Source organism: Bufo gargarizans, chromosome 5, assembly GCF_014858855.1.
Source record: "Bufo gargarizans isolate SCDJY-AF-19 chromosome 5, ASM1485885v1, whole genome shotgun sequence".
Classification (NCBI taxonomy): domain Eukaryota; kingdom Metazoa; phylum Chordata; class Amphibia; order Anura; family Bufonidae; genus Bufo; species Bufo gargarizans.
The window spans coordinates 33,104,552-33,129,306 of record NC_058084.1 but is presented as its reverse complement, the minus strand read 5'-3'; the positions used below and the strand labels follow the sequence as shown (position 1 = coordinate 33,129,306).

The 24,755-nt window shown below is 44.1% G+C and overlaps 1 protein-coding gene across 2 annotated transcripts in view; it reads left to right on the top strand.

The window, feature by feature from the left end:
- Window positions 1–24,755, top strand: part of GRHL2 (grainyhead like transcription factor 2) — a 107,490-nt gene that overhangs the window by 46,835 nt on the left and 35,900 nt on the right. For both annotated transcript variants that reach the window (XM_044294420.1, XM_044294422.1), the window contains exons 2-8: window positions 1,010–1,196; window positions 2,236–2,303; window positions 4,834–5,221; window positions 10,034–10,086; window positions 10,218–10,371; window positions 19,539–19,650; window positions 21,144–21,238. In XM_044294420.1, coding sequence (XP_044150355.1) covers window positions 1,010–1,196; window positions 2,236–2,303; window positions 4,834–5,221; window positions 10,034–10,086; window positions 10,218–10,371; window positions 19,539–19,650; window positions 21,144–21,238 — 1,057 coding nt within the window. The remainder of the gene's footprint in view (window positions 1–1,009; window positions 1,197–2,235; window positions 2,304–4,833; window positions 5,222–10,033; window positions 10,087–10,217; window positions 10,372–19,538; window positions 19,651–21,143; window positions 21,239–24,755) is intronic.

Sequence of the window (24,755 nt, the reverse complement as noted above, 5' to 3'; positions counted from 1 at the left end):
TGGTGCAAGAGTTGAGCTTGGGCCACCCTTCCCTCAGTGCTTTGTGGCCATGAGCAGGGAAGCACAGCCTTTGTTCTGCCTGAGGCAAAAATTGAAACCCCACCCCCACCCCCATGCTAAATTCTTGACCTAACCCCTCCAGCCAGAGGTGTAACTGGACCAGCATGCACTTTCTATAATACTGGTGTCTTCTTATGCACCACAAGGGTCTTTGGGCCCCCTAAGGCTCCCGGACCCGGTACCAACTGTTACCTCTGCACCCCCTATAGCTACACCCCTGTCCTTCTCCCAGTTGACATCTGTCAGGGAGAGGTCAGGAGTAGGGATGAGCGAATCTGTGAAAGTTCGGGTTCGGCCGAACTTCAGGTCAAAGTTCGGGTTCGGGACCCGAACTTGACCCCGAACCCGGACCCCATTAAAGTCAAAGGGGACCCAAACTTCACTTTATTATTTTTATTATGGTTATAACGAAAAATAATAGCATTCTTAAAACAGAATGTTATGTAAAATATGTTAAGTAAAATGGTCATTGAGGGGTTAAAATTAATAAAATAAAAAAAAATCGACTCATCCACTTGATTGCGCAGCCGGTATCCTCGTCTTTCTTCTTTCTACAAAAGGACCTGCGATGACGTCACTGCGCTCAGCACGTGGTGAGTGTGGTGATGTCATCGCATGTCCTGCTGAATGAAGATAGAAGGACCTGCGGTGACGTCATCGCAGGTCCTTTTGCAGGTCCTGCAGAAAGAAGAGGATACCGGCTGCGCGATCAAGTGGGTGAGGTGAGTTTATTAATTTTAACCCCTCAATGGCCATTTTATTTAGCATTCTGTCTTAAGAATATTGATACATTTCCTTTAAGTTATGATGTCATCAATTTCTGGTATAACATACACCATGTCCCCTACCACATACCTATGCTCTACCATGTTGATAGGCTAATATGATAATCCATCCTATACCAGTTCTCTGATGTTGAAATGTGCCCCTATTATTTTCCTTAATATAGTAAAAGACTTGTGGTCTTGGTTCCCAATGAAGCAGCTTTCAACTCCCGGCGGCCATACACCAGTGAGGATGAGGCCTGGAAGACGTACTTGGAAAATCCCTTGACTGCCGCAACAAAGGCGATGATGAGTATAAACGGAGATGAGGACAGCGCTGCTGCTCTTGGCCTCTTGTATGACTACTACAAGGTACGGTTGCTATAATGTTATGTAACTTGTCTTTTTACCATTGAAGCACTTATCTCCGGTCTTGACTGCTCTTATAGAAAATGCTCAAAGTTTTTTTTATTTTACTTTAACTTTTATAAAAGTTGTCCAGCTTTAGAAAAAAATAATAATAGACAGCTATAAATGAGCTAAAATGCCAACTTGGCCCATACTCCTCTCTAAAACCGCTGCCTGTCTATGTGCGATGACGAGTCCTACCAGGACATGACCGCTCCAGCTAACCACTGACTGCAGCAATCGCGGACATTCATACTAGCATTACCATAGTGATTGCCGCAGCAGTGGAGTGCGGCACACCATTGCTTATGTAAAAGAAAACAAGGACACTTTGAAAATTTAGCTATAATTTACATAAAATGCATTGTTTTCTAAAGGCCATCTTACATTGCTCAGTTGAGCAAAATATTGTTGTGAGGGAAGCATTCCTTCCCAACAATCTCCTTCTCATCAGTGGAGATGAAGAACTGTATTTATATGCAGCGATCTCCTCCACAGTCTGGGGAGGAGCGATCACTAATGCCATCGCCCGTCCCCATAGAGAGTCATTCTTTGCCAGCTGTTTAGACACTACGATCTGCTGCTGGCAATCGATGATTTAGGAGACCACATGAAAGATGCTATTACCCGATGAACAAGCGTTTTGCTTGTTCTTTGGGTAATCAGTGGGACCTGATTACTGATAGGGATAATCTGCCCGAACATCAGGCAGTGTAAAAGGGCCTGAAGGCTGCAAAAAATGCGGCCGTCCATTGTGCTGTCCCATTCACTTCGGCACTGCACTAACCAGCTCCATTCATGGCACAATAGAGCTACTGCGGGACATCTGATCGTCCGGAGAGCTCACAGAAGAATTACTGCTGATCAGATGTTGAGAACCTGTCCTGACAGGCTATAAATATAAAAAGACTGGAAAAACCCTCTAAACCCTAAAGCACAGTGGATTTTTTTTAAAGTGAATTTAATCAATTTTAAATAATTTAAATTGTCTTGTTGTTCTTAGGTCCCAAGGGATAAAAGATTGCTGCCTGTAAATAAAATTAATGATGTCCATGATGACCAGGACAAAAGGTAAAATGCATTTTTTTAATGTGATGGCTCTGGATGTCAATCACAGCGGCTATCCTCACAGCGTTTCTCCCTAGGACCATGCAGCGGTGAAATGAGGGGGCACCCTTGCTTCCCTGGGGGGACACCCTGATTCTGGGGCTCCTGCCTGATGGTAGCTGGTGTGTCCATGATGTTAGGTGTTTGAATGGGTTCATGGCAGGGCATGTGGAGTGCAATGGCCAACGTATGGTGTTTGAGACAGAAAACCTGGCCTTTGGTAGAAGAATAAACATCTCTCTTTACATCCAATTATAGCAGTCATAGTTCCGAATGTACATAGTGCTATTCTCTCCCAGATAACGGTGTATGGCTTTAGTCAAGGATGGGACTTATGGCTCTCTTTATACACTATCTTGCTCAAGTCTCTCGCAGTAGAATCTATGGCAGGCACTGCGGGGTACAGAGTTCTAAAGGCATGTCTGGCCACGATGTGTCCAGGTGTGAAGAGTGTCTTAACAGTGTCCCTCACAGCAGCAAAGCCTGAATGGCTCTAGTCGCAGATTACCTTGCTGACTCCAATGCTCGGCCATGCAGATTCCTAGTTCTACTCTTTCTTCCTCTCTTTCTTCCTGTTGATCTTGCAGTAGTCCACACAGAGATCTGTTAGTCTCTGAAACTTAGGCCTAAGAAGGAGTATAAATCACAGCTTCATTTCCCCATCAAACTCTTTCTAAAACTCTCACTAACTGAGCTGGGGGATGATCCTGGATCCCCAGCCAACATCCTGCTGCAAGGGCTGAACAAAGATTGTTAACCCTAGGTGCGCCATACATACACAGCTATAACAATACATGGTAGAACATTGCATTACATAACCTCAAAGAACAAACCAGTTGCAGATACCTCCTGCTCTGGGTTACTGCACAACCACTTTTTAAGTATTATTCACAAAGTGTAAATTTGGTGCATCTTTTGTACTTTATGAACAACCTTTTGTCAATAGTGCTCATTTTCATATACCAGCAATTGACCTTCAAGACAACGGTATGGTTATTAGCCTCCTTAAACCACCAGACATTGGGATGTAGTCAGGCTCTTCCTGATACTGATTAGATTAGTAGCAGATCCCTAAGTGATATGGAAAAGCCCTGTAAAATAATGCCTAGTATATGAGGAAATAAACCGTGACCTATTACGTACCGACTGAATCCAGAGTTGGACTGTCACTTTCCTGTGGATCTGACCATTTCCTGCTCCATCTCCTTATCACTCATTACTAATGATAAAGAAGCTCATAAAACACCTTCAGACTTTTCCGCCTCTTGCAGATAAAGGAAAATTTTGCAATATTGTGTCTGTTATGTGCGTAAATGAAGCGGGTGAACAGCTGCAGGAATGCTCAGAAGTGTGAACTCGGTCCATACACAATGCCGGGCCAGCCATTAACATTACAGGGATTCTTCTATGGATATTGAGTTCTAGAAAGTCACAAGTATGTCTGTGTATGTATTATACAACAGTGTGTGCAGGGGTATAGCTATAGGGCTAGCAGGGGAAGCGGCTGCTTTTGGGCCCACCCAGGAGGAGGACTAAAAGATTTTGTCAGGCCCCCCTCAACAGTATTGTACAATGTTATTATATACAGTAACAGTATATACAGTGACATGACCTACTATATACGTGTAGGAAACAGATGGAGGGAATGCCGGGCCTGGTCCAAGAGAGCGTTTTTGACTAGTCACAGCAGTGGGGGTTGCACCGGAGTAGGGGGGTGCCAAGAAGTTGCTGGGGTGGCCCCATTCAAAAATTTGCTTTGGTGCCCAGTCATTTTTTGGGGTCTGGTGGTCAGCTGAGGCGCTGGATGTCAGCATTGGAAAGAACAACACTGCATGCAGCATTTTCCGATCTCGCTGGAGATACTGGACTGGTGAACAAAGGGTGCAAAAATGTTGTCAGATGTGTCTGGTGGTGATTTTCCAGTAATTTTCCCTGTCCCTACATATATAAGAAAAACAATCGTATAATATAAAATGCAGGTTTCCCACTGAGCATTCACCATAGGTTTACAATCATTTACTTAGCTTGTGTATACGCTGAATGACAGGTCAGCAGTCATCTCATTATGATCACAGGAAAGATTCCAATGAAAAATGATACATCTATTTATTGAGGCAGATAGTACATGTAGTGACTTTACACAAGTCACTACATCATTCTCTAGGTGACTTGTGTAAAAGAGATCTATGGATCTGTTGTTTCTCCAGCTCAGGCATGATGGCTATCTGTAAGGAAAATAGACCAGGCGGCAACAGAACAGATTGTTACAACATTTCAGTAAATATTTTCAATCGGTACAAGAATAGGGTGATACAGCTTCTTTGATAAGATAACAGATAGTCTTGTGTTTTCCCCCTTTGCAGGATAGTCTTTTGGTCCACTTGGTTGCCCAGAAAACTGGACCCATACTGTACCTCCAAAAGCATAAAACACAGCAAAGTAATGACATTAATATACAGAACTGGTTACTAAAAATGGTTCTTGTTTCCTACAGAAATGGTGTTCCAGCCAGTGAGTCTCAGAGCAACCTGAGCCCTGGAGAGAATAGAGTGCAAGTTCTGAAGACCAATCCAGTGAACCTTTCCCTCAACGCGGAACCTGTAGAGTCCTCCAAGAGGGAACAGTATAACAGCAGCTTGTCTGGAAGCCCAACTTCCGTGCCTACTTCTTCAGTCGCTGTGGTAAAAGCAGAGGAGTTTACCCCAGTGTTCATGTCTCCTTCAGTGACTTACAGGACGGACAACGAGGAACCGAGAGGGGTTATTTTTGAGCCGACTCACTATGGAGCGCACATCAACCAACATACAGACTACCTCAAGGATGACCAGCGCAGTACCCCAGACAGCACATACAGTGAAAGCTTTAAAGAGACAGTATCTGATGTAAGAATTTATAAAATGTATCACATGGCGCACATTTCTTTGTCAAGAAATTAGATTCATTATGAATTACTTTGTCACGAATCACTCTTCATTGTATGGGGCAGGCGCAATGATGGGGATCGGTGATCACCCCCCCATTATTTCAGCTCTCAGATGCCACATTCAATGCTGATGGCGGCATCTGAGACTCGCATTCAAGTGCTCAGGGGTTTAATCCAGGGTTAAAAAATATTAATATTATACTCCCCTCATCGACTTGTTTGCGGAGAGGCCGTCTGCTCCCACCTTGATTGAAGAAACACGCCAAAGGACCTCCGGCAAGCGTGATAAAGTCAACACATGATCACGTTGGCCGTGAGATGACGTCATCATACCACGCGCAGCCAGCGTGATCATGTGGTGATGTCTTCTAGCTCGCCGCAGGTCCCTTAGCATGCTCAATCAAGACGGGAGCAGACGGCCTCTCCATGATGAAGTGGATAAGGTAAGTATAATTTTTTTTATTTTCAGCTGCCATTTTAGGAAAAATTGATTCGGTACCACGAAGTGCGAGGAAATTTGGCTTTGCAGCAACTCAAGTTTTTCCTAAATTTCTGATCGAATTCCTCTTTGGTTGCTTTGATTTGCTCAACTCTGTTCATCATCAGACTGGTGATACTCTACAGGTGAAACTCGAAAAATTTGAATATTCTGCAAAGTTCATTTATTTCAGTAATGCAACCTAAAAGGTGAAACTAACATATGAGACTCATTACATGCAAAGCGAGATATCTCAAGCCTTTATTTGTTATAATTTGGATGATTATGGCTTACAGCTTATGAAAACTCCAAAGTCACAATCTCGGGTCTCCTTTGCTCAGGGGGTATGGATGAATTACTGGACTAGAGTGTGACACTTTGAGCCTAGAATATTGAACCTTTTCACAATAAGTTGCATTACTGAAATAAATTAACTTTTGCACGATATTCTAATTTTTCGAGTTTCACCTGTACATGCACCAAAGCTTGGCCTCTAAGTGATGAAAAACACCTTCCATTTTCTACAACTTTTTTCATTCATTTCTTATATTCAATAGTTTTTATTACATTTTTGGACAGTAGAAAAATACTAAATACCAGGTATTCACTTTCATTGTAGTACAAAAGAAAGGATGGATTAAGTACTACAAACTCTCAACAAATCTCGACGGTAAACCTTTTTCTACTGCATCTCCAGACAATTGACGCGAGAACCCCTTTTGTATCAGGACCTTCACAACAAATAATACCTAAAGGGGTTACCCCATTAGAAACGCCTCTTTCCATATGACATGTAAGAGCTTATGGAGGTTGTTGCCTGCAAGAAATTTCCCTCTGTAGGACAAAGAATAGAGCTGCTGCAGAGCGCCGTTCCTGGTCTGGAGGACAGTGCAACCATGTATTGTGTCAGCACCATGTAATACCACCTTTCTCCTCCAGTGGCCACTGTAGCCATCTGCTGCTTTTTCTGTTAATGCTGGATCTGCTGTGATCAGTCGATCATCAGTGGATTCTTTTTTAGAGAACTGGTTGTCCAGAGGGAACTACTCAGATGGTCTCTATAGTTAGGCGTAACTTAAAGGGGTTCTGCAGTTTATCCTCTGTATAGATCATCAGCATCTGATCTGCAGGGGTCCGACGCCCGATCAGCTGTTTGAGAAGGCAGAGGTGCTGGCAGTAGCGCCATGGCCTTCTTACTGTTTACCGCAGGCCCAGTGATGTTACGACTAGTATCAATGGCCTGGGCGGGATTGACCTCTGTTCACTTGAATGGAGCTTAGCCCCGCCCAGGCCAGTTGATACTAGTCGTGACGTCACTGGGCCGGCGCTAAACAGTGAGAAGGCCGCCGCACTACTGCCAGTGCCGCTGCCTTCTCAAATAGCTGATCAGCAGGGGTCTCGGGTGTCGGACCTCTGCCGATCAGATGCTGATGATATATCCAGAGGATGGATCATCAGTTTAAAAAAAACTGCAGAACCCTTTTAAGTTTAGCACTCCATACAAGATGCCAGAGACTTTTATAGCTCTTTAAAATTTTATTGCTGTATAACAAGAGAAATAAGTATAAAAAAAAACTTGTAATCTTAACGAGTTCATAGTTGCCTGGCAACATGGCCAAAGCAAGAATATATTTGTGTTAAAATTTCAACACTTCATGTTCACATTCATAGAAGGAGTCGTCATGATTTGTATTTTATTTTTTTCCTTGCTTGAAACATGGAAGGCTATGAGCAGGTCCTTTGCTATATTCTATATGAGATTGCGCTCTGTATACATTGCAAAAAACAGGCTGCTATAAATGCTAGAGAGTAAAGTTCCTATTCACATTAGGACAAAGTTGGATGAAGCCACCAGTGGACCAGTGGACCATCTAATTATCTTATTGGGGGGGCGGCCTATTTGAGCAGTACATGCACCTTTGGCGTCAGTAGCATTCCCATTGAGGAAGTCACATGACTGGTGTAGGTTTCGGGGGAGTGGGGGGCTGGTGGAGCGGGAGATGGAGGGTACCCAGTGATGAAGAAACTCCCATTATTTGTCAGTAACTATATAAATTCCTATGCACTGAGCTCCCCCTAGTGGTGGCTGTTTTATAAGTCGGTTTTATAATATATTGTGTGAACGCAAGCGGGAGATTTAGCCATGTATTTATACCAGTTGTCTGGTGTAAATAAACTGAGAAATAAGGGGGGGGGGGGGGTCATTTATGTAGACCGGCGTTTTAGACTTTGTTCTTAATAACCACTATATCCGGCGGTGGATCCGCTGAAGTCATGAAGAGGCACAGGCCTCTACCTAACTTTGGCGCATCCAGCGCCAGTCTGAATGTAAGCCAGCTTCCTAGTTGTCTGATATTTAGACTATTTTCTATGCCTAAAACAGTCATAGAAAATGGTGAATGAGACGGGCCCACCAGCCCATCCTCTTCCCCACCCTTGCCCACTTTTTTAGACCTGGCATTAGCAGGGAAAATTCGTAGATTGCAGCACAATCTGCACCTGAAATATGCCTAATATAGGCGTGTTTCAGGATGATAAATGACCCCCATGGTGTTGAGAATGCCCGCCATATGTATGGCTAAATTGTCCCACTTTTTCCTACAGATAAAGCAGGTGAGGCGGAGGATGAAATCTTTTTTTTTTTTTTATTACAATCTTTTTTTCTTTAAAAAAAAAATTCTACTTTATACAAAAAATTGTAAATTGGTCAGAAATCTGGGGAGTTGTGCTTTGTGTTCCAAATTTTCTGGGACTGGGTGAAGAAGGAGGGGACCCGTACTAGGTATTGTATGGGCCCCATTGAGATCTTGTGGGCATACTGATCTCTTCTGGACAGGTAGTGCAGGTAGTGAAGAGTAGTGGCTGTTTGGGATCAACTGTAACTAGAAAAGCTACAATTTCTCGGGAAATTGTGTGACGTGTTCTTGCCTCCACCAGTAGTCTACAACTGGAGTGGGCGGAGTAACTGAGTGGAGTGGCTTGAGTAACTGTTGTGTGGTTGGAGTGGAATGTAGAAAGGTTGGACTGGGCAGAGTAACTGTGTGGAGTGTTTGGAGTGAGTAAAGATAGCAAATATTACACTAACCAATTGATTGATCAAATTTAAAAAGTGCACATGGCAAGCTTGATAGAGTGAGAAATGCATTTCAAATTTTATTTATTTATATAGCACATTTAATTGCAATGTTGTTGCTCAAAGTGCTTTACAGTTACATTAAAACATACATTTATAAAAACATTGGCAGCCGAATTGTGTAGGTGGGCTTGAAAATGAGGGAGTGGTGGCAGTTTAGAAATCATGTCCTGATTTTTCAGCTCCCACTCTAGCTTTTGTCAGCTCCCACTCTAGCTTTTGTCAGCTCCCACTCTAGTTTTGAACATTCCGCCATTCATTCCTATGAGACCAATATGAGCTTCTAGGTGCAATGGGGGAGTTGCCATTACACCTAGAGGCTCTGCTGTCTTTGCAACTGCCACGCCCTCTTCCCTTTGCCTGGCCCTGTCAATGAAAGTAGAGAGGCCACAGCAGTTGTAGAGAGAACTGAGCCTCTAGGTGTAATGGCACCTCCCCCCCCCCTCCCCCCTGGAGGCTCATTTGCATATATTTAAAAAATTATCTTTCTCAGCCATGCGGACATATAAGAACATGGCACCAACACAGATGCCTTCAGCTGCCAAGCGCTCATGTAACAGGTCAGACCGTGTCATGGGGACAAATCTGCTGACAGATGCCCTGTAAAGTACATGATTGCAACGACAGACTCAGCCAGTGGATGGCACTGTTTCTGGAAAATAAAGCAGACCCTTTTCTCGGAGCTTAGATAAATCCTTTAGTTTCTTAAAAAAAAATAAAGTCAAGGGCCTAGATTTACTAATGTGCTACAGCAAAAATCTGTGTAAAAAGTGGAGCAATGTGGAACATCTAGGGCTTCTGAACTTTTTTTTTTTTTTCCCCCCGTCATGCCCAACAAGGTGTGGAGGCTTATAGGTAAGGAGCAGACCTAAGATGCGCCATTTTGCGTCAATATTGCACCACAATTCTGATGTGCAAATGCTTTGCAAAGTGAGCCAACCAATAGTTGGTATAGAGCCAGAGAAAAGAGTCCACCCCTGCACCAGATTTATCCTCCAGCCTGAGCCCCTGTGATAAATCTGGTGCAGGTCTAGACAGACTGTCCAAGGTTACTTTATCTATCGGATTAGTAAATCTGGGCTAGTTCCAAGTTTTTTTAAAGTTGCATCCTGGATTTTATGTCAAACCTCATGCATGTCCTTTTTTTCCCTTTGTGTTAGAAATATCGGACGCCATCCATAGTGGACGACTTCATGTATGATCAAACAGCAAGGTATGTGGTAAGGGTTTGCCCCGGAGGATGCATGGCTCGTAAAGATTGCTGAATGTGTAGATATAGTTGAGATGTTGCGGCGATCAGATCTGGTAATATACATATTCTCTCCCGTGTTCTCCCACCCGCAGCACATTTCAATATACTCTAGAAGCTACAAAGTCTCTTCGTCAGAAGCAAGGGGAAGGACCAATGACTTACTTGAACAAGGGACAGTTTTATGCCGTCACTCTGAGCGAAACTGGAAGCAACAAGTGTTTTCGACACCCTATCAGCAAAGTCAGGGTAAGAGATGTGATCCCTTATCTGTACCTTAAGGAGAACCTGTCACCAGGAAAATGCAGTGCAAACTTTAGGCAACAGGCCATAGAGCAGGAGATGATGTATAGTTTTGTAGGAAAAGTTTCAGCAAAACTTGTAAATAATTGTTTGCTCTTTCTTAGCTCAGTAGCCAAGTGGGCGGTCCTATCAGTGATTGACACCTTTCCTCTCGGTCTAGTCCCACTTGTCTGCTGCCTCTAACTGTAGCGGTCCTGACCACTGGTGCAGAGGATGGGAGTGGTAGTGGCCCTGATGAGATGTCGTGTAACAGTTTACTCCCTCAGGCCGTTGTTCTATGGGCATAGGTGCAGTTAAAAGGTGGTATAAGGAATCTGGGCTGAAGTAAATGTATAAAAGTCTAGCAGTGGATTGAACAAACTGCAATTTCTGTTCCCGATGATGAGGTATGGTGCCTGGATAAGTGGCAGTTAATGGTATCTCTGATGTGCCATCCCACTGATGACTCTCCCTTTAACTTCTGGCTAACAGGTGTATGCTGCTACCTGTGGATATAGGTGTCAACTGTGAAATGCAGGCTTTGAGTTGGTCTGGCCTAGATGTTTTCTAGGAGATGGGTGTCTGAACCATAGTTCATCACCTGCAGCAGGCTCTGTTAGGCTGTGGTTTTCTGGTCATTCTGCCAACTGTGAACACTGTAGCTTTTGGGGAGCTATTTGGAGTTTTTGTGATTCTTGCAGTTTCTCTGGAGTCGTAGTCTCACAGGAGAACTGGATCAGAAGCTGGTTTCTAAGACTATTGGAGTAGGAACAATTGGATGTGCTTCCACACTCCATACTGTCCTAGCTAGCAGTTCCCTTCCTGGCAGGAGGCAGATACAGCCCACTCCAACCAAATGGGAGAAACAGGGTGGTTAACCCTGTCCCTGCCAACCATACCTCTTCATGCTGGTGTACTTACATAACATAACATTGAAAAACGTAACAATACAAACAATTGCAGACACCCCCGGATCTGGTTTACTGCACCGTTGTCCTAAGTGTCTCAGCAGGCTGTGGCCTGCGCTTCAGTGAAAACATCTCCAGGCCTGTTCCATAGGGCACTCGTGCACTATTAGCCTCTTAAAGGGCAAGCAAGTGCATGTCCAAACTCCTCTAGGGGAAGTGCCTGACCTTTGAGTTTCCTAGTTTGCTAGTTACCAGTGAAGGTCTGCTTTTTTGACCCGACTGCCCATGTTCCGATTCTCTGCCTGTGTGACCAGCTCTGATTCTCTGTTGCCTGTCTTGACCTTAGACTTTTTCTCGTGTTGACCCATTGCCACTTGCCCTGACCTTGGACTAGTCTCTCGGTTATGCGTGAACTTGTCCTGCCCTGACCTCTACCTATTACCTGACTACGTATATTGCCTGACCCTTCAATGCTTTGAATCGGTCTTTGACCCCATAAATCTACTGCTAACTACATTGGGACTATCCTAAGAGGTAGTGGCCGGGTAGCCTCCCTGCAGGGAAGGCCAGGTCATTGAAGATGGGTAAAAGGGCACTGTCAGGATAACACCTTATCTATTAAAAGAAAAGGGAGAGCCTCATTTGCAGAAACAGGGTGTTATAAAGGGGTTCAGCGGGCAGGAGAGTCTCTCCCCTGGTGCTGTTGTGCTTGGTGCGCAACAGCCCTCCATGCATGTAAGAATACAGGGATGAGGTCTGTGCTTGCTGCTGCGCGCCCTCCAGCCGGAATACAGGTTCCAGTTTTGTCAGATGAACAAAGAGAAGAAAAGCAGAGTATGGCTGCGCTGCAAGGAAGGATGCAGAGGATCTTCAATCAAGGCAAATCAGCTTCACGGATCATATTGCTATAATGTATTATGATCAATAAAGCTGATTTGCCTTGACTGAAGATCCTCTGCATCCTTCCTTGCAGCGCTGCCAAACTCCGCTTTTCTTTTCTTTGCTCAGGATAACACCTTAGGGATAGCCTAAAGCCAAACTGGTGAGCTGACAGAGTGGGTCCATACAACTGTTCTGTAGATCATTTCTCATCAGTCATCTCATCATCACAGGCAGTATTACAGTGAAAGGCAAAACCTATAGAAAGATAACACAGGATCCACCATCCACAATAGGTGATGGCCACAGCTTATCTACTTCCCTTCCCTGCACAATGACCTGTGCACAGATCACAAACCATTTCTACAAAACTCTCTTAGTGAGTTTTCTCCGGATTATAGGTTTCTGTGGGCCATGTGGCTGCTGTAAAGCATATCCCTGAATACTATTAACAGCAGCTCAGGCAATATGGCCGCCCCTAAAATCATAAACCGTAAATAAATAGTGCATCATGCAGCGGCCATCGTTAGCATGTAATGTAAAGCTTCTGTTATTGAATTTCCCTTTGTGACCATTTACAATAAAGCAGCGGTTACAGGTGTCTATCCTTGGGGCGGGGGACATCTGCTAGTACACTGAAAGCACATGAGGATTCTATGTATACTAGACCTATATGTCACGGGAGATAATGTTTCCTTTTGTAAGGGGGAACTATGGGTAACGCTCTACAAAAGTGCAGACACTGAGCTCCTGTTCACATTCCTATTCATACATTCAATGCTGATGCCCATAGGCAAATACTCGCTGTGTGTATCCAGGGAAGTATGTGAATTGTATATAGGCTTCAAACACTGAGATACAGATTAGAAATTGTAGCATATCCCTTCAACACCTTCTGGGTTAAAGGGGTATTCCGGTTGTTTATTTATTCCCTATCCTCTGCATAGGGGATAACTATTAGATCGTTGGAGATCCTACCACTGGAACCCCCAACGATCACAAAACCAGGTTACCACTTCTGCACCTTGCTACTGTCTTTATTTTTATTTATTTTTTCTAACCTCATCTTATGCATTTATTCCAGGTCCTCCACAATGTGCATTCCTATTTTGTTATGCAACTGTTGTGTTCACATGTAATGTGCCTGGTTCACCAGCAGGTGGCAACAAACACAGGAGAGCTGTATGTAGATAGAATGGAACTTACCATTCCATTCTAACCTCCTCTGGAGAGGAGTTGGCGAGTCCTACTTCCTGTAGGAAGGGTGGGGCAGGAGTTCGTCAGTCTAGCTTACCCCCAGCTAGGGTAAGGTGTGCAGCACGTCTCTGCTGGATGTGCCCACTCCAGCCAGAACACCTTAAGCTCTGCTGGCCATGGAGGCTAAAGCTTAAAGCCTCAGGAGTCAGGAGGAAAATTCCCTGGCATAACCTAGAGTCAGATTACAAAGTGAAGTGCCGCATACAAAAGAAGCTGAGTTATACAGTAAGTCTGTCAGTACAGCAGGGTCAGAGAGAAACAGATGTAGCAGAGTTGAGTTTGACTGCCAGTTCCATGCTAAAGCCTGCTGGAACTAAGACAGTCTGTAAACCATTTTGGAGAACGTTTATGCAAAGTAAAGCTGCCATTGAACTTCATCTCAAGGTCTGGACTCAAGTTATTTTATATCCCTCAATTATTCTCCCTAGTTATTGCTTTCGAGCCAAAGCCTGGGGTCCAGGTAGGAGCACTGTGACACACAATAAGAGACATTTTAGGCCTCAACAAACCACTTGGCAATTCCTACACCTGGGACGCGTGGCATAGAGGACCCTAGGCGGAGGCGCCTGTTGCATTTCTAGAACTTTCATAGAGATGAATGGAGCAATGGTTCACATGCCCAACTGGCAGCTCAGTTAGTTTTGCGGGGCCCTGAGGGGATAGGGGGTTAACTTTTTAACAGCTGGAATACCCCTTTAAGTTACAGTACTTAGAATAAACGGCAATCCCTCAGTAGTAAATGCTGGAATGTACGGCTTGCAGGAGGTTTAGATCACATGAGGGGGTCCCGTGATGCTGAAAAGTAGCGTTCAGGAAAATGCTCCATTTTAGGGGACTGTGGGGGTTTAGTGTGGTCACTTGCATACCTCCCAACTTAAAAAAAAATAAAATCAAGAGGGTCAATTTGTGCATTTTCTTTTATACTAGGTCATGCCTCTAACTCTCCCCAAAGCATAACTATACACACCCAGTCCCCTTAATGCCACCACATAGTAATTGTTCCCCCAGCAAGCAGTACTAATACCCACACTCTGCTTTCTTCACAGTAGTTATGCCCAAATTGTGTCTCCTTCACAGTAGTAATGCCCCCTCACAGAAGTATTCCTATGGATGCAGAGACAGCTGAGAGTGGGACATATTTCAGCTGATCTGGACAATCCTGTGTTATCTTTTATAGGTGATATCTGTCATTGTAATCCTGTAATGCTGTAAACCACACAAAAAAGTGATTAGATTTAGTGGCCAGTGTACCAGTGCCAGCATACTGCAGGATTATAGGGTCTTTAAAAAATCTTGATAGTAAAATTAAATTTGAGTTTAACATAACTTGATGTATACAATAGGTCAATATGGCACTTGGTCAGTGCAAATGTTGACAGATAGTTACCTGATTTTTCTTCCTTCTCATCTTCTCATGCTGCTCAGTCTTGTGTTATGTGATGTCTTTCCATCTATCCATCCATCCCCCCCTGTCGTGAGATGCGCCTGTATTGAGATACAAAGACCCACATGACACCCATACGCACCCCTATAGCTAGCAATGTATATCTTAATAGAGGGAGCAGTCAGGGTGCAGCTAATCTATGGACTCGCTGTTGAAGGCCTTAAAGAAAGGGAGCCATACCTTAGGTAAACATTTTGACGGAGGTGAGGTGATTAATGTGGCTTTTAGCCTCCATATTATAACCAATATATATATATATCATATTGAGTCCCTATTCTTGGAGGGGTTATATGAAGCTTATATATTATAACTAGTGTTGAGCGAATCTGAGTCCACCCAATGGACTTCGATCTGAATTTCAGGGAAAATTTCCTCGAGCTATGTGGTAGCGAATAGATTTTCCCTAAATGGTGGTAAAAAAAAAACTAAATAAAATCCTACTTGCCTCATCCATTTGCTTGCGAAGAGTCAGCCGCCGCCATCTTGATTGAAGATCTCTCATAAAATCCCGTGCTCGGTAACGTATGACTTCACCACGGGCCTTGCAGGATTTTGCTTTAGATCTTCAATTCAATCCGCTCCCTATCATTGCACCCACTACTTCCAAAGGAATGCGCTTTGTGACAAAGTAGTTTTCACAAAGGGAATTTTTTTGTAAATTCAGAGAAGGAGCCAACTCAAATTTTTGAAAACTTCACTCATTTTTTAATTATAACTTATGGGTTTTCCCATGAAAAACAGTTGTTGCATTTAGATGGGGTCTGTAAAGTATAATGGGGTGCCTACAGACATTGCATTATTGCTGGCAGAATTATAGCACAGGGCTGCCGGCAGGGTTGCACGAGGCTACCAGAGACAATGCAGTCTTACAATTTGCCAGATATTTGTGACATGACTGAGGATCCTCTGATGAATCCAGACACTGACATGTTAACAATATTTGCAGCCAGTCCTTAGGGTGAAGAGCTGTAATAGCAGACACCACCTGACCCAAAGGCGAGAGTGGTGCTGTTTGTGGAAGAAAGCAGCCATGTGTGTCACGTACAACCCATTTAAACCCAGTTACTTGATATCAGTTTGCAGCGAGCCCAGGAGAAGTCAGCGGAGTATAGGAGTGGTAGTACCTCTAGCAACGTCAGCTGTACACGCAGGTCACAGTGGCAACCTTCAGACTGATGTTTCCTAGGGACCTGCAGTGACTGGAGGATGCACCCTTTCTTCTGTCAGGCACACCCTGATGTTGGGGCTCCTGCCTGATGGTCATTGGGTGCCCTTGTTGTCATATGTTTTGGCAGGGTGCGACTGAGGCAGGAATGTGGATGAAGTAGTCGGCGGACAGTTGAGGAGTCCTTAAGCAGGCCAGTGGCATGTTAACAATATCGGTAAACGGGCCAGTGAAGTGGTCGGCAGACGGTTGAGGAGTCAGTAACCAGGCCAGTGACATATTAACAATATCGGTAACCGGGCCAGTGAAGTGGTCGGCAGACGGTTGAGGAGTCAGTAACCAGGCCAGTGACATGTTAACAATATCGGTAAACGGGCCAGTGACATGTTAACAATATCGGTAACCGGGCCAGTGAAGTGGTCAGCAGACGGTTGAAGAGTCAGTAACCAGGCCAGTGACATGTTAACAATATCGGTAACCAGGCCAGTGACATGTTAACAATATCGGTAACCAGGCCAGTGAAGTGGTCGGCGGACTGTTGAGGAGTCAGTAACCAGGCCAGTATTATAATAAATAAGCCTCTTTTCTAAAGTGCAGAATAGGTGTAGTAGTACATCCAACAGTATCAAGGCACAATTCCAAGCAGTTCACACAGTAACTTCCCCAATATCCATGCAATACTATTGGGCATACAGACACAGTAAATCAGAACTTTTCACTTAACAAGAAGTAAGAAGCCGGGGGAATTTGTACAGTTTTAATGATAAAATATGAGGTAGGGATCGGACTAGTTGAGTAAAGGCGACGCATAACTTCCCCAATAGCATTGTATGGATAGCAGCAATGATGGTGGTTGTGGTACTCCTGCTCTCTGTCTCTTCAAAGTCTCTCTTTGCATAAACTAAGGCTGGCAGTGAGGTTCTTAGTAGATGCTTCTGTAATTCCTGGGCCAAGGAGTACAGAATTAAGTTATGGCTGGTCAAACTGTCTCCAAGTGTGAAAGGGTGTGTTGCAAATATTCCCTCTCACTGCAGTAAGGTCTCTCTTTCTGCCATAGACTAGTACAGTACCTTGCTGACTGATTCCAGTGCACGGCCTTTAGATTCTGGACCTTCTAATTTCTTCTCTTTCTAGAGCACTTTGATGCAGCTGTTGTTCTTTAGCTGTAGAAGCCCCTGAGGTGATGATTCTCTGGGCTCAGGCCTAGTTCTCACGAGTCAGCACATTTTATGTCCTCTCTCTTCCTCAGCTAGCACAGAACAACTCGCTCCCTAAGAAAGGGGCGGACCCAGGTCCCTCTACTGGCAATCTAAGGGGGTTGAGTAAAAGTGCTAACCCTGACTTATCCATACAATACTATTGGGCATACAGACACAGTAAATCCGAACTTTTCACTTAACAAGAAGTAAGAAGCCGGGGAAATTTGTACAGTTTTAGTGAGAAAATATGAGGTAGGGATAGGATCAGTTGAGTAAAGGCGACGCATAATTATTTCTCCATATATTGGGGGAAAAGTGCATCAGTATGAAGAATGTGGAAATTGTCTCTGCTAGAAGAAATACTAAACCTCAGGAGGAAATGCTAAAGGAATGCAAAGACCTGTACATTTTACCAAGGAGTGGCTGTTAATGTGAAAATCCTTTCTATCAGAGTGTTTGATGGGGAGAGAATACCTGTTCATACACGTAGAGAGCAAGAGATTGGAGAGAGGAGAGTAAACAGCAGCTGCAGGAACGTGCACGGATCCTTAGATTAGAACACTGTTTGCACACAGCATGCATCTCAGACTCTGTCTATTATTATGGGGGATGTGGGGGCTGTATATAAAATGTGTTACATTACTGTTATTAGCATTTATTTTTTAATTATTTATACAATGTACTTATATAATAATTATAAAAAAATAATATAATGATAATTTGGGCAGCTAACACTTACAATGTGTTTACATAATACTACTACTACTACTACTACTAATGATAAGAAGAAGCTCAAAATAACAGTAATACTAAAAATCTGTCTAAAAAGTGTTTCAAATTGACATGATTAGAGCTTCTAGGGTTTCTATACTTTTCCCCCCGACATAATCAACAAGGGGGTGGAGCTTAGTGGACAGGGCAGAACTTTGTGAGAAAGGGGCTGGACCTAATGCGCCAATTTGCGGCAAAATTACATTTTACACAAATTTTACACAATTCTGGTGTAAAAATGTGTGTCAATGTTAGCCGCCCAATAGTTGTAGAGTCAGACAAAGGGGGAGATTTATCATCTCCTTTGAGCATGAAAAGTGGCACTAAAAAGTCACAAACTATGGGGGTCATTTATTAAGATTTTAGACATCGGTCTTAATATGCCCTATAGCTGGCGGTGAAGCCTCTACATAACTTCGGCGGATCCACCACCGCTTCTAAATGTAAGACAGCTTTTTTGCTGGCTTTGCTAGTTCCCTGCTTAAGTGTACAGTTTTGTTGTCTGCCTGTGTACCGAATTCTGCCCATTTTTTTACTGATTCTTTGCCTGACCTGACCTGTGCCTGTTACTGACTACAGTTTTGCCTGATCCCTCAGTGTCCCACACTGGTGTCTCTGATCCCCTTGGACACTTGGACTATTCCAGGAGGTAGCGGCCTGGTGGTTCCCTGCAGTGAAGTCCAGATCCCTATATAAAGATTAAAGGGCGAATACCAGGGGACCTTCAGGATAATGCCCTTAGGTCTAGCCCAAAGTCAAATCAGTTGGATTGATACAGTGGTTCCACACCCACTGCCATAACAATCATCCAGCCTGAGCAACTGTGATAAATCTGGCGCAGGTCTAGACAGCCTGTCTAAGCTTTTACCATCTTTAGAATTAGTGCCATCTGCCCAGATTTACTATCTGTCACTGTCTGTGCCTATATAATTTACAGAAAGAGACAGAGTCAATACAATCTGTAGCTATAAACTTTACAAGGAGAGTAAGGGCGGTGGTACTATCTGTGGCTAAGTGTCAAGGAGGTAGTACTATCTTTTACTATACATTTTACAGGGAGAGACAAGGAGACAGTACTGTCTGTGTCTGTATTATCTATAGACGGGCAGGGAGCCAGTACTATCTGTGCCCACATCATTTACAGATAGAGACAGAGAGGCAGTACTATCTGTACCTATATTGTTATCAGTGAGTAAGACTGAGGCATTTCTATCTGCACTTAAATATTTTGAGCGGCATTTATGCCGCCCCAGAGTCAAATACAACATTGGACATTACAACCTGGTAACAAGAAGCGGTCGATATACTCTGTTCTTCAGCCATAATTGTCTTTCTTTATGTTGCCCTCATCCCTACCACTTACCTCCTCTTCTCTATTCCACCTGTGTGACCTGGAGAATCTACCACTAATGATGCCACCAGATTAACTACGAGTACTAGCAATGCAAATTATCTATCTATCTATCTATCTATCTATCTATCTATATTATTATATTTTTTTTTCTCCACAGAGTGTGATCATGGTTGTATTCAGTGAGGACAAGAATCGCGATGAGCAATTAAAGTACTGGAAATACTGGCACTCCCGCCAACACACGGCGAAGCAACGCGTCCTCGACATTGGTAACCATAGCCACGAAATGCTCTTTTACTGTTTGCTGTAAAGTTCTGCAGCTCAAAAAAGCCTCTTATTTAGTGAATTTCAGACCTTTTAGACCCTTTGGTAGCACTTTGTTTCCTCCAAGCCAGCTTACTGAACTGTGCCAGGCAGGGGCTGCTTGAGACTCACTGGCAACATCACCAGCTCTAGGCACCATGGTGCAGGGGGGGACTGGGAACTTAAAGTGGCCCTGGAAAAAAATAAAAATAAACGTGGCCTTGTGTTGTAGGCAGGTCCAAATTGACAAAAAGCGGGACAACAGAAGTTGGCAGGACCAGCAATACTGTAGTGCAGCAGAAAATACTGCCCCAGCAGAACCAAATACCACAGTGCAGCATAATATATTGCCCTATCACCTGCTGCCTAGGTGCATATGTTCTTGATGCTCCTTTCATTAATTAAAGGGGTTCTCCAGGCTTTTAATATTGATGACCTATTCTCAGGATAGGCAATCAATATCAGAACGGCGGGGGTCAGACACCAGGCATCCCTGCCGATCAGCTTTATGACGGGAAGGTGTGAGCGGTGTGCACTTGTCGTCTCCCGTTTCTCTTTCTGCTCCCAGTGTGCACGGGAGATGGCACGTGCACACTGCGCGCTCCTTCCCTTCATACAGCTGATTTGGGGGGGGGGGGGGGGGTGCCTGGTGTCTGCCCCCTGCCGATCTGATAGGTCATCAGTATTAAAAGCCCATAGAACCCCTTTAATGCTGAGAGCATGAGATTGTTATTTACCTGGCCCTGAGGAGGAAGGACTCAGACGCCCCCTGGGCATCAGCCCACTAAGAAATGTCCCTGTAGGGTATATGGCCAATCTGCCCCTGCCTTGGTGGCTCGGTTAGCACTGTTGCTTTGCAGCACTGGGTTCCTGGGTTTAAATCTGACCAAGGACAACATCTGCATGCAGTTTTTATGTTCTCCCCATGTTTGGGGGTTTCCTCCCACCCTCCAAACACATACTGATAGGGAACTTGGCTTCCTACAAAATTGACCCTAGTGTGCGTTGTGTGTTGCAGTCAAACACCTATATTCCTATATGGCTACCTCTGAATTCCCATGGAGTCCTGGCAGGGGTGCACTTAGCCTTTCTGCTGCCTGAGGCGAAGACTGACACGGCGACCCCCAATGCCAATCTCTTAACCTAGCACCTTTGCCACAATGAAAGCGCTCATTACCCATGGCCCTTCCGCTGCCCCCCACTTGCCCCTACCTGGTGCTGTCTAAGGTGATTGCCTCCCCTGACCTTATTGGTGGTGCACCCCTGAGTCCTGGCCACAAAACTACCCCTGCACTTTGAGCCCCTGTGAGAAAACGCATTACAAATGTTTGTCGTTGTCATTTAGCCCTGCCGTTCTGGGTCTCCCCTCCACCCCTTGCCTGGAGCAGGCTCCCATTTTACCTCTATCCAGCGATGTACAATTTCTGATGCATTAATACATTTCCGATCTCTTTCACAGCCGACTACAAGGAAAGTTTTAACACCATTGGAAACATTGAAGAAATCGCTTACAACGCAGTGTCCTTCACCTGGGATGTCAATGAAGAAGCCAAGGTACCAGTACAGAATCGCAGTCATTATATTTACCTGTCCGTAGACCCTCGCTCAGCAGTTACATGAATTAGATTTTTCTTCACCAATTTAAAGATCTCTGCTTGCGCTCAGTGAATTGTAAAACCTTTTCGGATCATGTCCAGCTGACACAGCTGCTTGGGTCGTTACAGTGTACCAGAGCTTGTTCTGCCCAATCTGCTGATTCCGTAAGCCAGGCCAACTGGGGCTGGCTCTTAGTTCACGGCAAGATGGGGCCACCCCTTTAATCTGTTTCAAGAATATATTAAAGGGTTGTGCCACCATTACATGTTGTTTTAATATAATTCAGCATGAAAAACTAGTTACCTTGTAATTTACTTTCTGTTACAAAACTGCTCCAGTTGTGAGAGAATCTCTTTAATTCATGACAATGGCGCTCCCTGGTGTTTAGTATGTATAATCATGTGCACATCCACCTACTGAGGTGGTCGCACGTGCTCCGTTTCATCCTTCAACTGCCAGAAGCTGTGAAAGTTACAGGGAGAGAGAACTGCAGCAGAAAGACCATGCCGCATGAGAAAGGACACACCCAATGAGCTGTGATAGTGGGATAGCTGCAGCAGAAAGGACTCCTCCCCTGAGCTACCAGTCTGAAGAGAATCTTGCAGAGCAATTGGCGCAATGAATGGGGAGATCTCTGGATCCATGTGAGGTGCAGGGCCGGTTCTAGCTTTGTTAGAAAGAGACAGTCATGTATTATATGATATCTGATTTAAATTTTTTACATCGCTTGTAGAGTATACCGTATTTTTCGCCCTGTAAGACGCATCGGCCCATAAGACGCCTCGAGGACAATAAGAAAAAATATTTTTTATTAGACCTCAGGTCAGACCAGCAATCAGATCCCCAATGTTAATAAGACCCCAAATCAGACCCACAATCGGATCTCCGCTCACACCCAAAAGTGAATGACCCCCAATCAGACCTCCGATATGATCCCCAATATAAATAAGACCCCATTCAGACCTCAGATCAGACCCCCCAGTCCCAAATCAGCCCCCATTGCCTCAGATGACATAAAGTAAAAAAAAAAACACTTACCTCTCCTGCTCCTGGATGCCACCTCTCCTCACCGCCTGCGCTCTTCTTCCTGCTACTGTCGGCTGTGCTTTGAACCGGCGCACACAGCCGACAGCCGAGGACCAGGAAGCGGTGAGTACAGAGCCTTCACTGCTTCCCGGTACTCCGGTACTAATGAGCGCTCCCATAATGGAAGCGCTCATTAGGATTCACTCCATAAGATGCAGGGACATTTTCCCCCCACTGTGGGGGAAAAAAAAGCTGCGTCTTATGGGGTGAAAAATACGGTAACCCCTTTAAAATTGTTATCTATAGGAATTTGTTTTGTTAGTTTGTTCCTGGTCAGACTATAGGCGTTTGGTCTACGGATAGCTTAGTAACTGGAGATGATATTTTGTGACGGCCATATCCCACTGCTAAAAAGTCCCATAGGGTCAGTCTATGCAGCTGCTAGACGGCAGAAAGGAGGCCAGATCCTGATAGGCCGCATCCCTTATTTTGAGACGTTCTGGAGGCATCCACAGTCCCTTAGTAAATGATGGTGTGTGGACCTAAAGGGGTTGTATGAGATTGGAGAAACGCATGGCTGATTTCTCCCAAGAAACAGCGCCACTCTTGTCCATGGACCGTGTTTGGTATTGCAACTCATCCCCATTTATTAGAAAGCAGCCATAGTTTTCTAACCTCCTACCACTCCTGTATCCCATGGGTCATGTTCTGTTACCAGGTGGGGATGTGGTATGTCCTCCCCTCTATGTATGGTAATTACAGATATACGCACGCCAGGTAATGGTCATCACTGCTCTGCTATTCTCTGAACTTTAACCATCTATTCTTTTTTTATTTTTTTTATTTTGTGATGGTTATGTGCTGGAAAACTGGTTTGTACTTCCCGTAATGAGGCATTCCTTCTCATAATGACCTTTGTCTTATCATTCATCAAACACTAGGCCATAAAATCCAAGAAGGGGGCAGCTCTGCCAAATAACATGTCTCGGCTGAAATGTATTACTAGTTACCGTCCGACTCTATGGGGACATTCAATAGTCATTTATTTCCTTTCATTAACTTTAATGCATTGGGTATAGGATGCATCGCTACTACATGTATACAGCACCCAATGTCATACTGCGGCCTTAGTGATAATAGGACAGAATTACCGGTTAAGGCCAGAATGACTTACTGGTACAGGAGAAGAACATTTAGGGAGCATTTAAAGGGGTTCTCCGGGCTCTTCTATATCGATAATCTAGGTCATATTTTTGCAAGGGGTTTTCAAAAATGTGAAAAAAGTGGAAGGGTCTGAAGCCTTTCCAAATACATTGTATCTGTTGGGGAATATTCTCAATGTATACTTCTAATGGAAGGCTGTGATGTGACCAGCGCCTAAAGGACACACCCATCAAGGTGTGGGAGGTGGACAACCCATGGAAGCACAAGCATTAATAGTGTATGTTATAAGTAGACAGACAGAAGAGGGACTTCCTTTGTGACTCTTCTGTCCCAGCCGCTGTGATGGTGGCAATAAAGCTAATAAACGAAGATGAGCGTTTATAAATGATCCTGCCTTTTTGGTTGTACTCCGCGGTGAAGATGACAGCAGGCCTCCGCTTGTAACAAGACATGAACTACTTTATAGGAATCGTTCTGCTTGTTTGCGGCGCGCTCCTCCCTGTGCAGGATTACTATTGTGTAAATTCCAGATCAGATGTTTACCCAACACAGACGCACGACTTACTGAGGAGACGTTTCATTCCAGCCACTCCGCGCTCTTCTCAGAAACATTATAATGACGTGAGTCATAATTACAGTGGAACTGTCTTAAAGGGGATGTGTCATCAGAAAATAACCTATTTTTTAAATCAAATTTTTATGCTAAACAGATTTTTTTTAAATCATTTTTGGTGATTTTTGTTTTCATTTTCCATGTCCCTATCTATATGTAAAACCAAAACAAAACGAAAAAAAACACTACAATTGGCCACTGGGCCCAAAATATGTCAACACTTCTTGTTCTGTACAGGTAACTTTTCAGTAGCCATCGCATTATCATTACAGGCAGGATTAGAATGACAGATAAAATTATATATATATATAGTATTAGTTCCTCTCCTGTACATTGTGTCTATGGCTCATGTGGCCTACAGGGGGCATTATAAGAGAAGAGGGTGCAGTATAATAGACGGGCACATTATAAATACATTAGCAGAAGGGCATTAAGGGGGACCATATTGCTTACTACTGGGAATACTTTAGGGGTACTTTATCACTACAAAGTGCACTATAGGGCATTATTACTACTGGGGGAACATTAGGGGGCTTTATTTCTATTGGGAAAATTTGGGGGAGTTTGATCACTACTGAGAGCGCTATGGGGCATTGTTACTACTGGGTCTGTGGGGGGGTTATTATTATAGGGTACAATATTAATGGGGGCACTCTCGTGGACTGTCTTTGT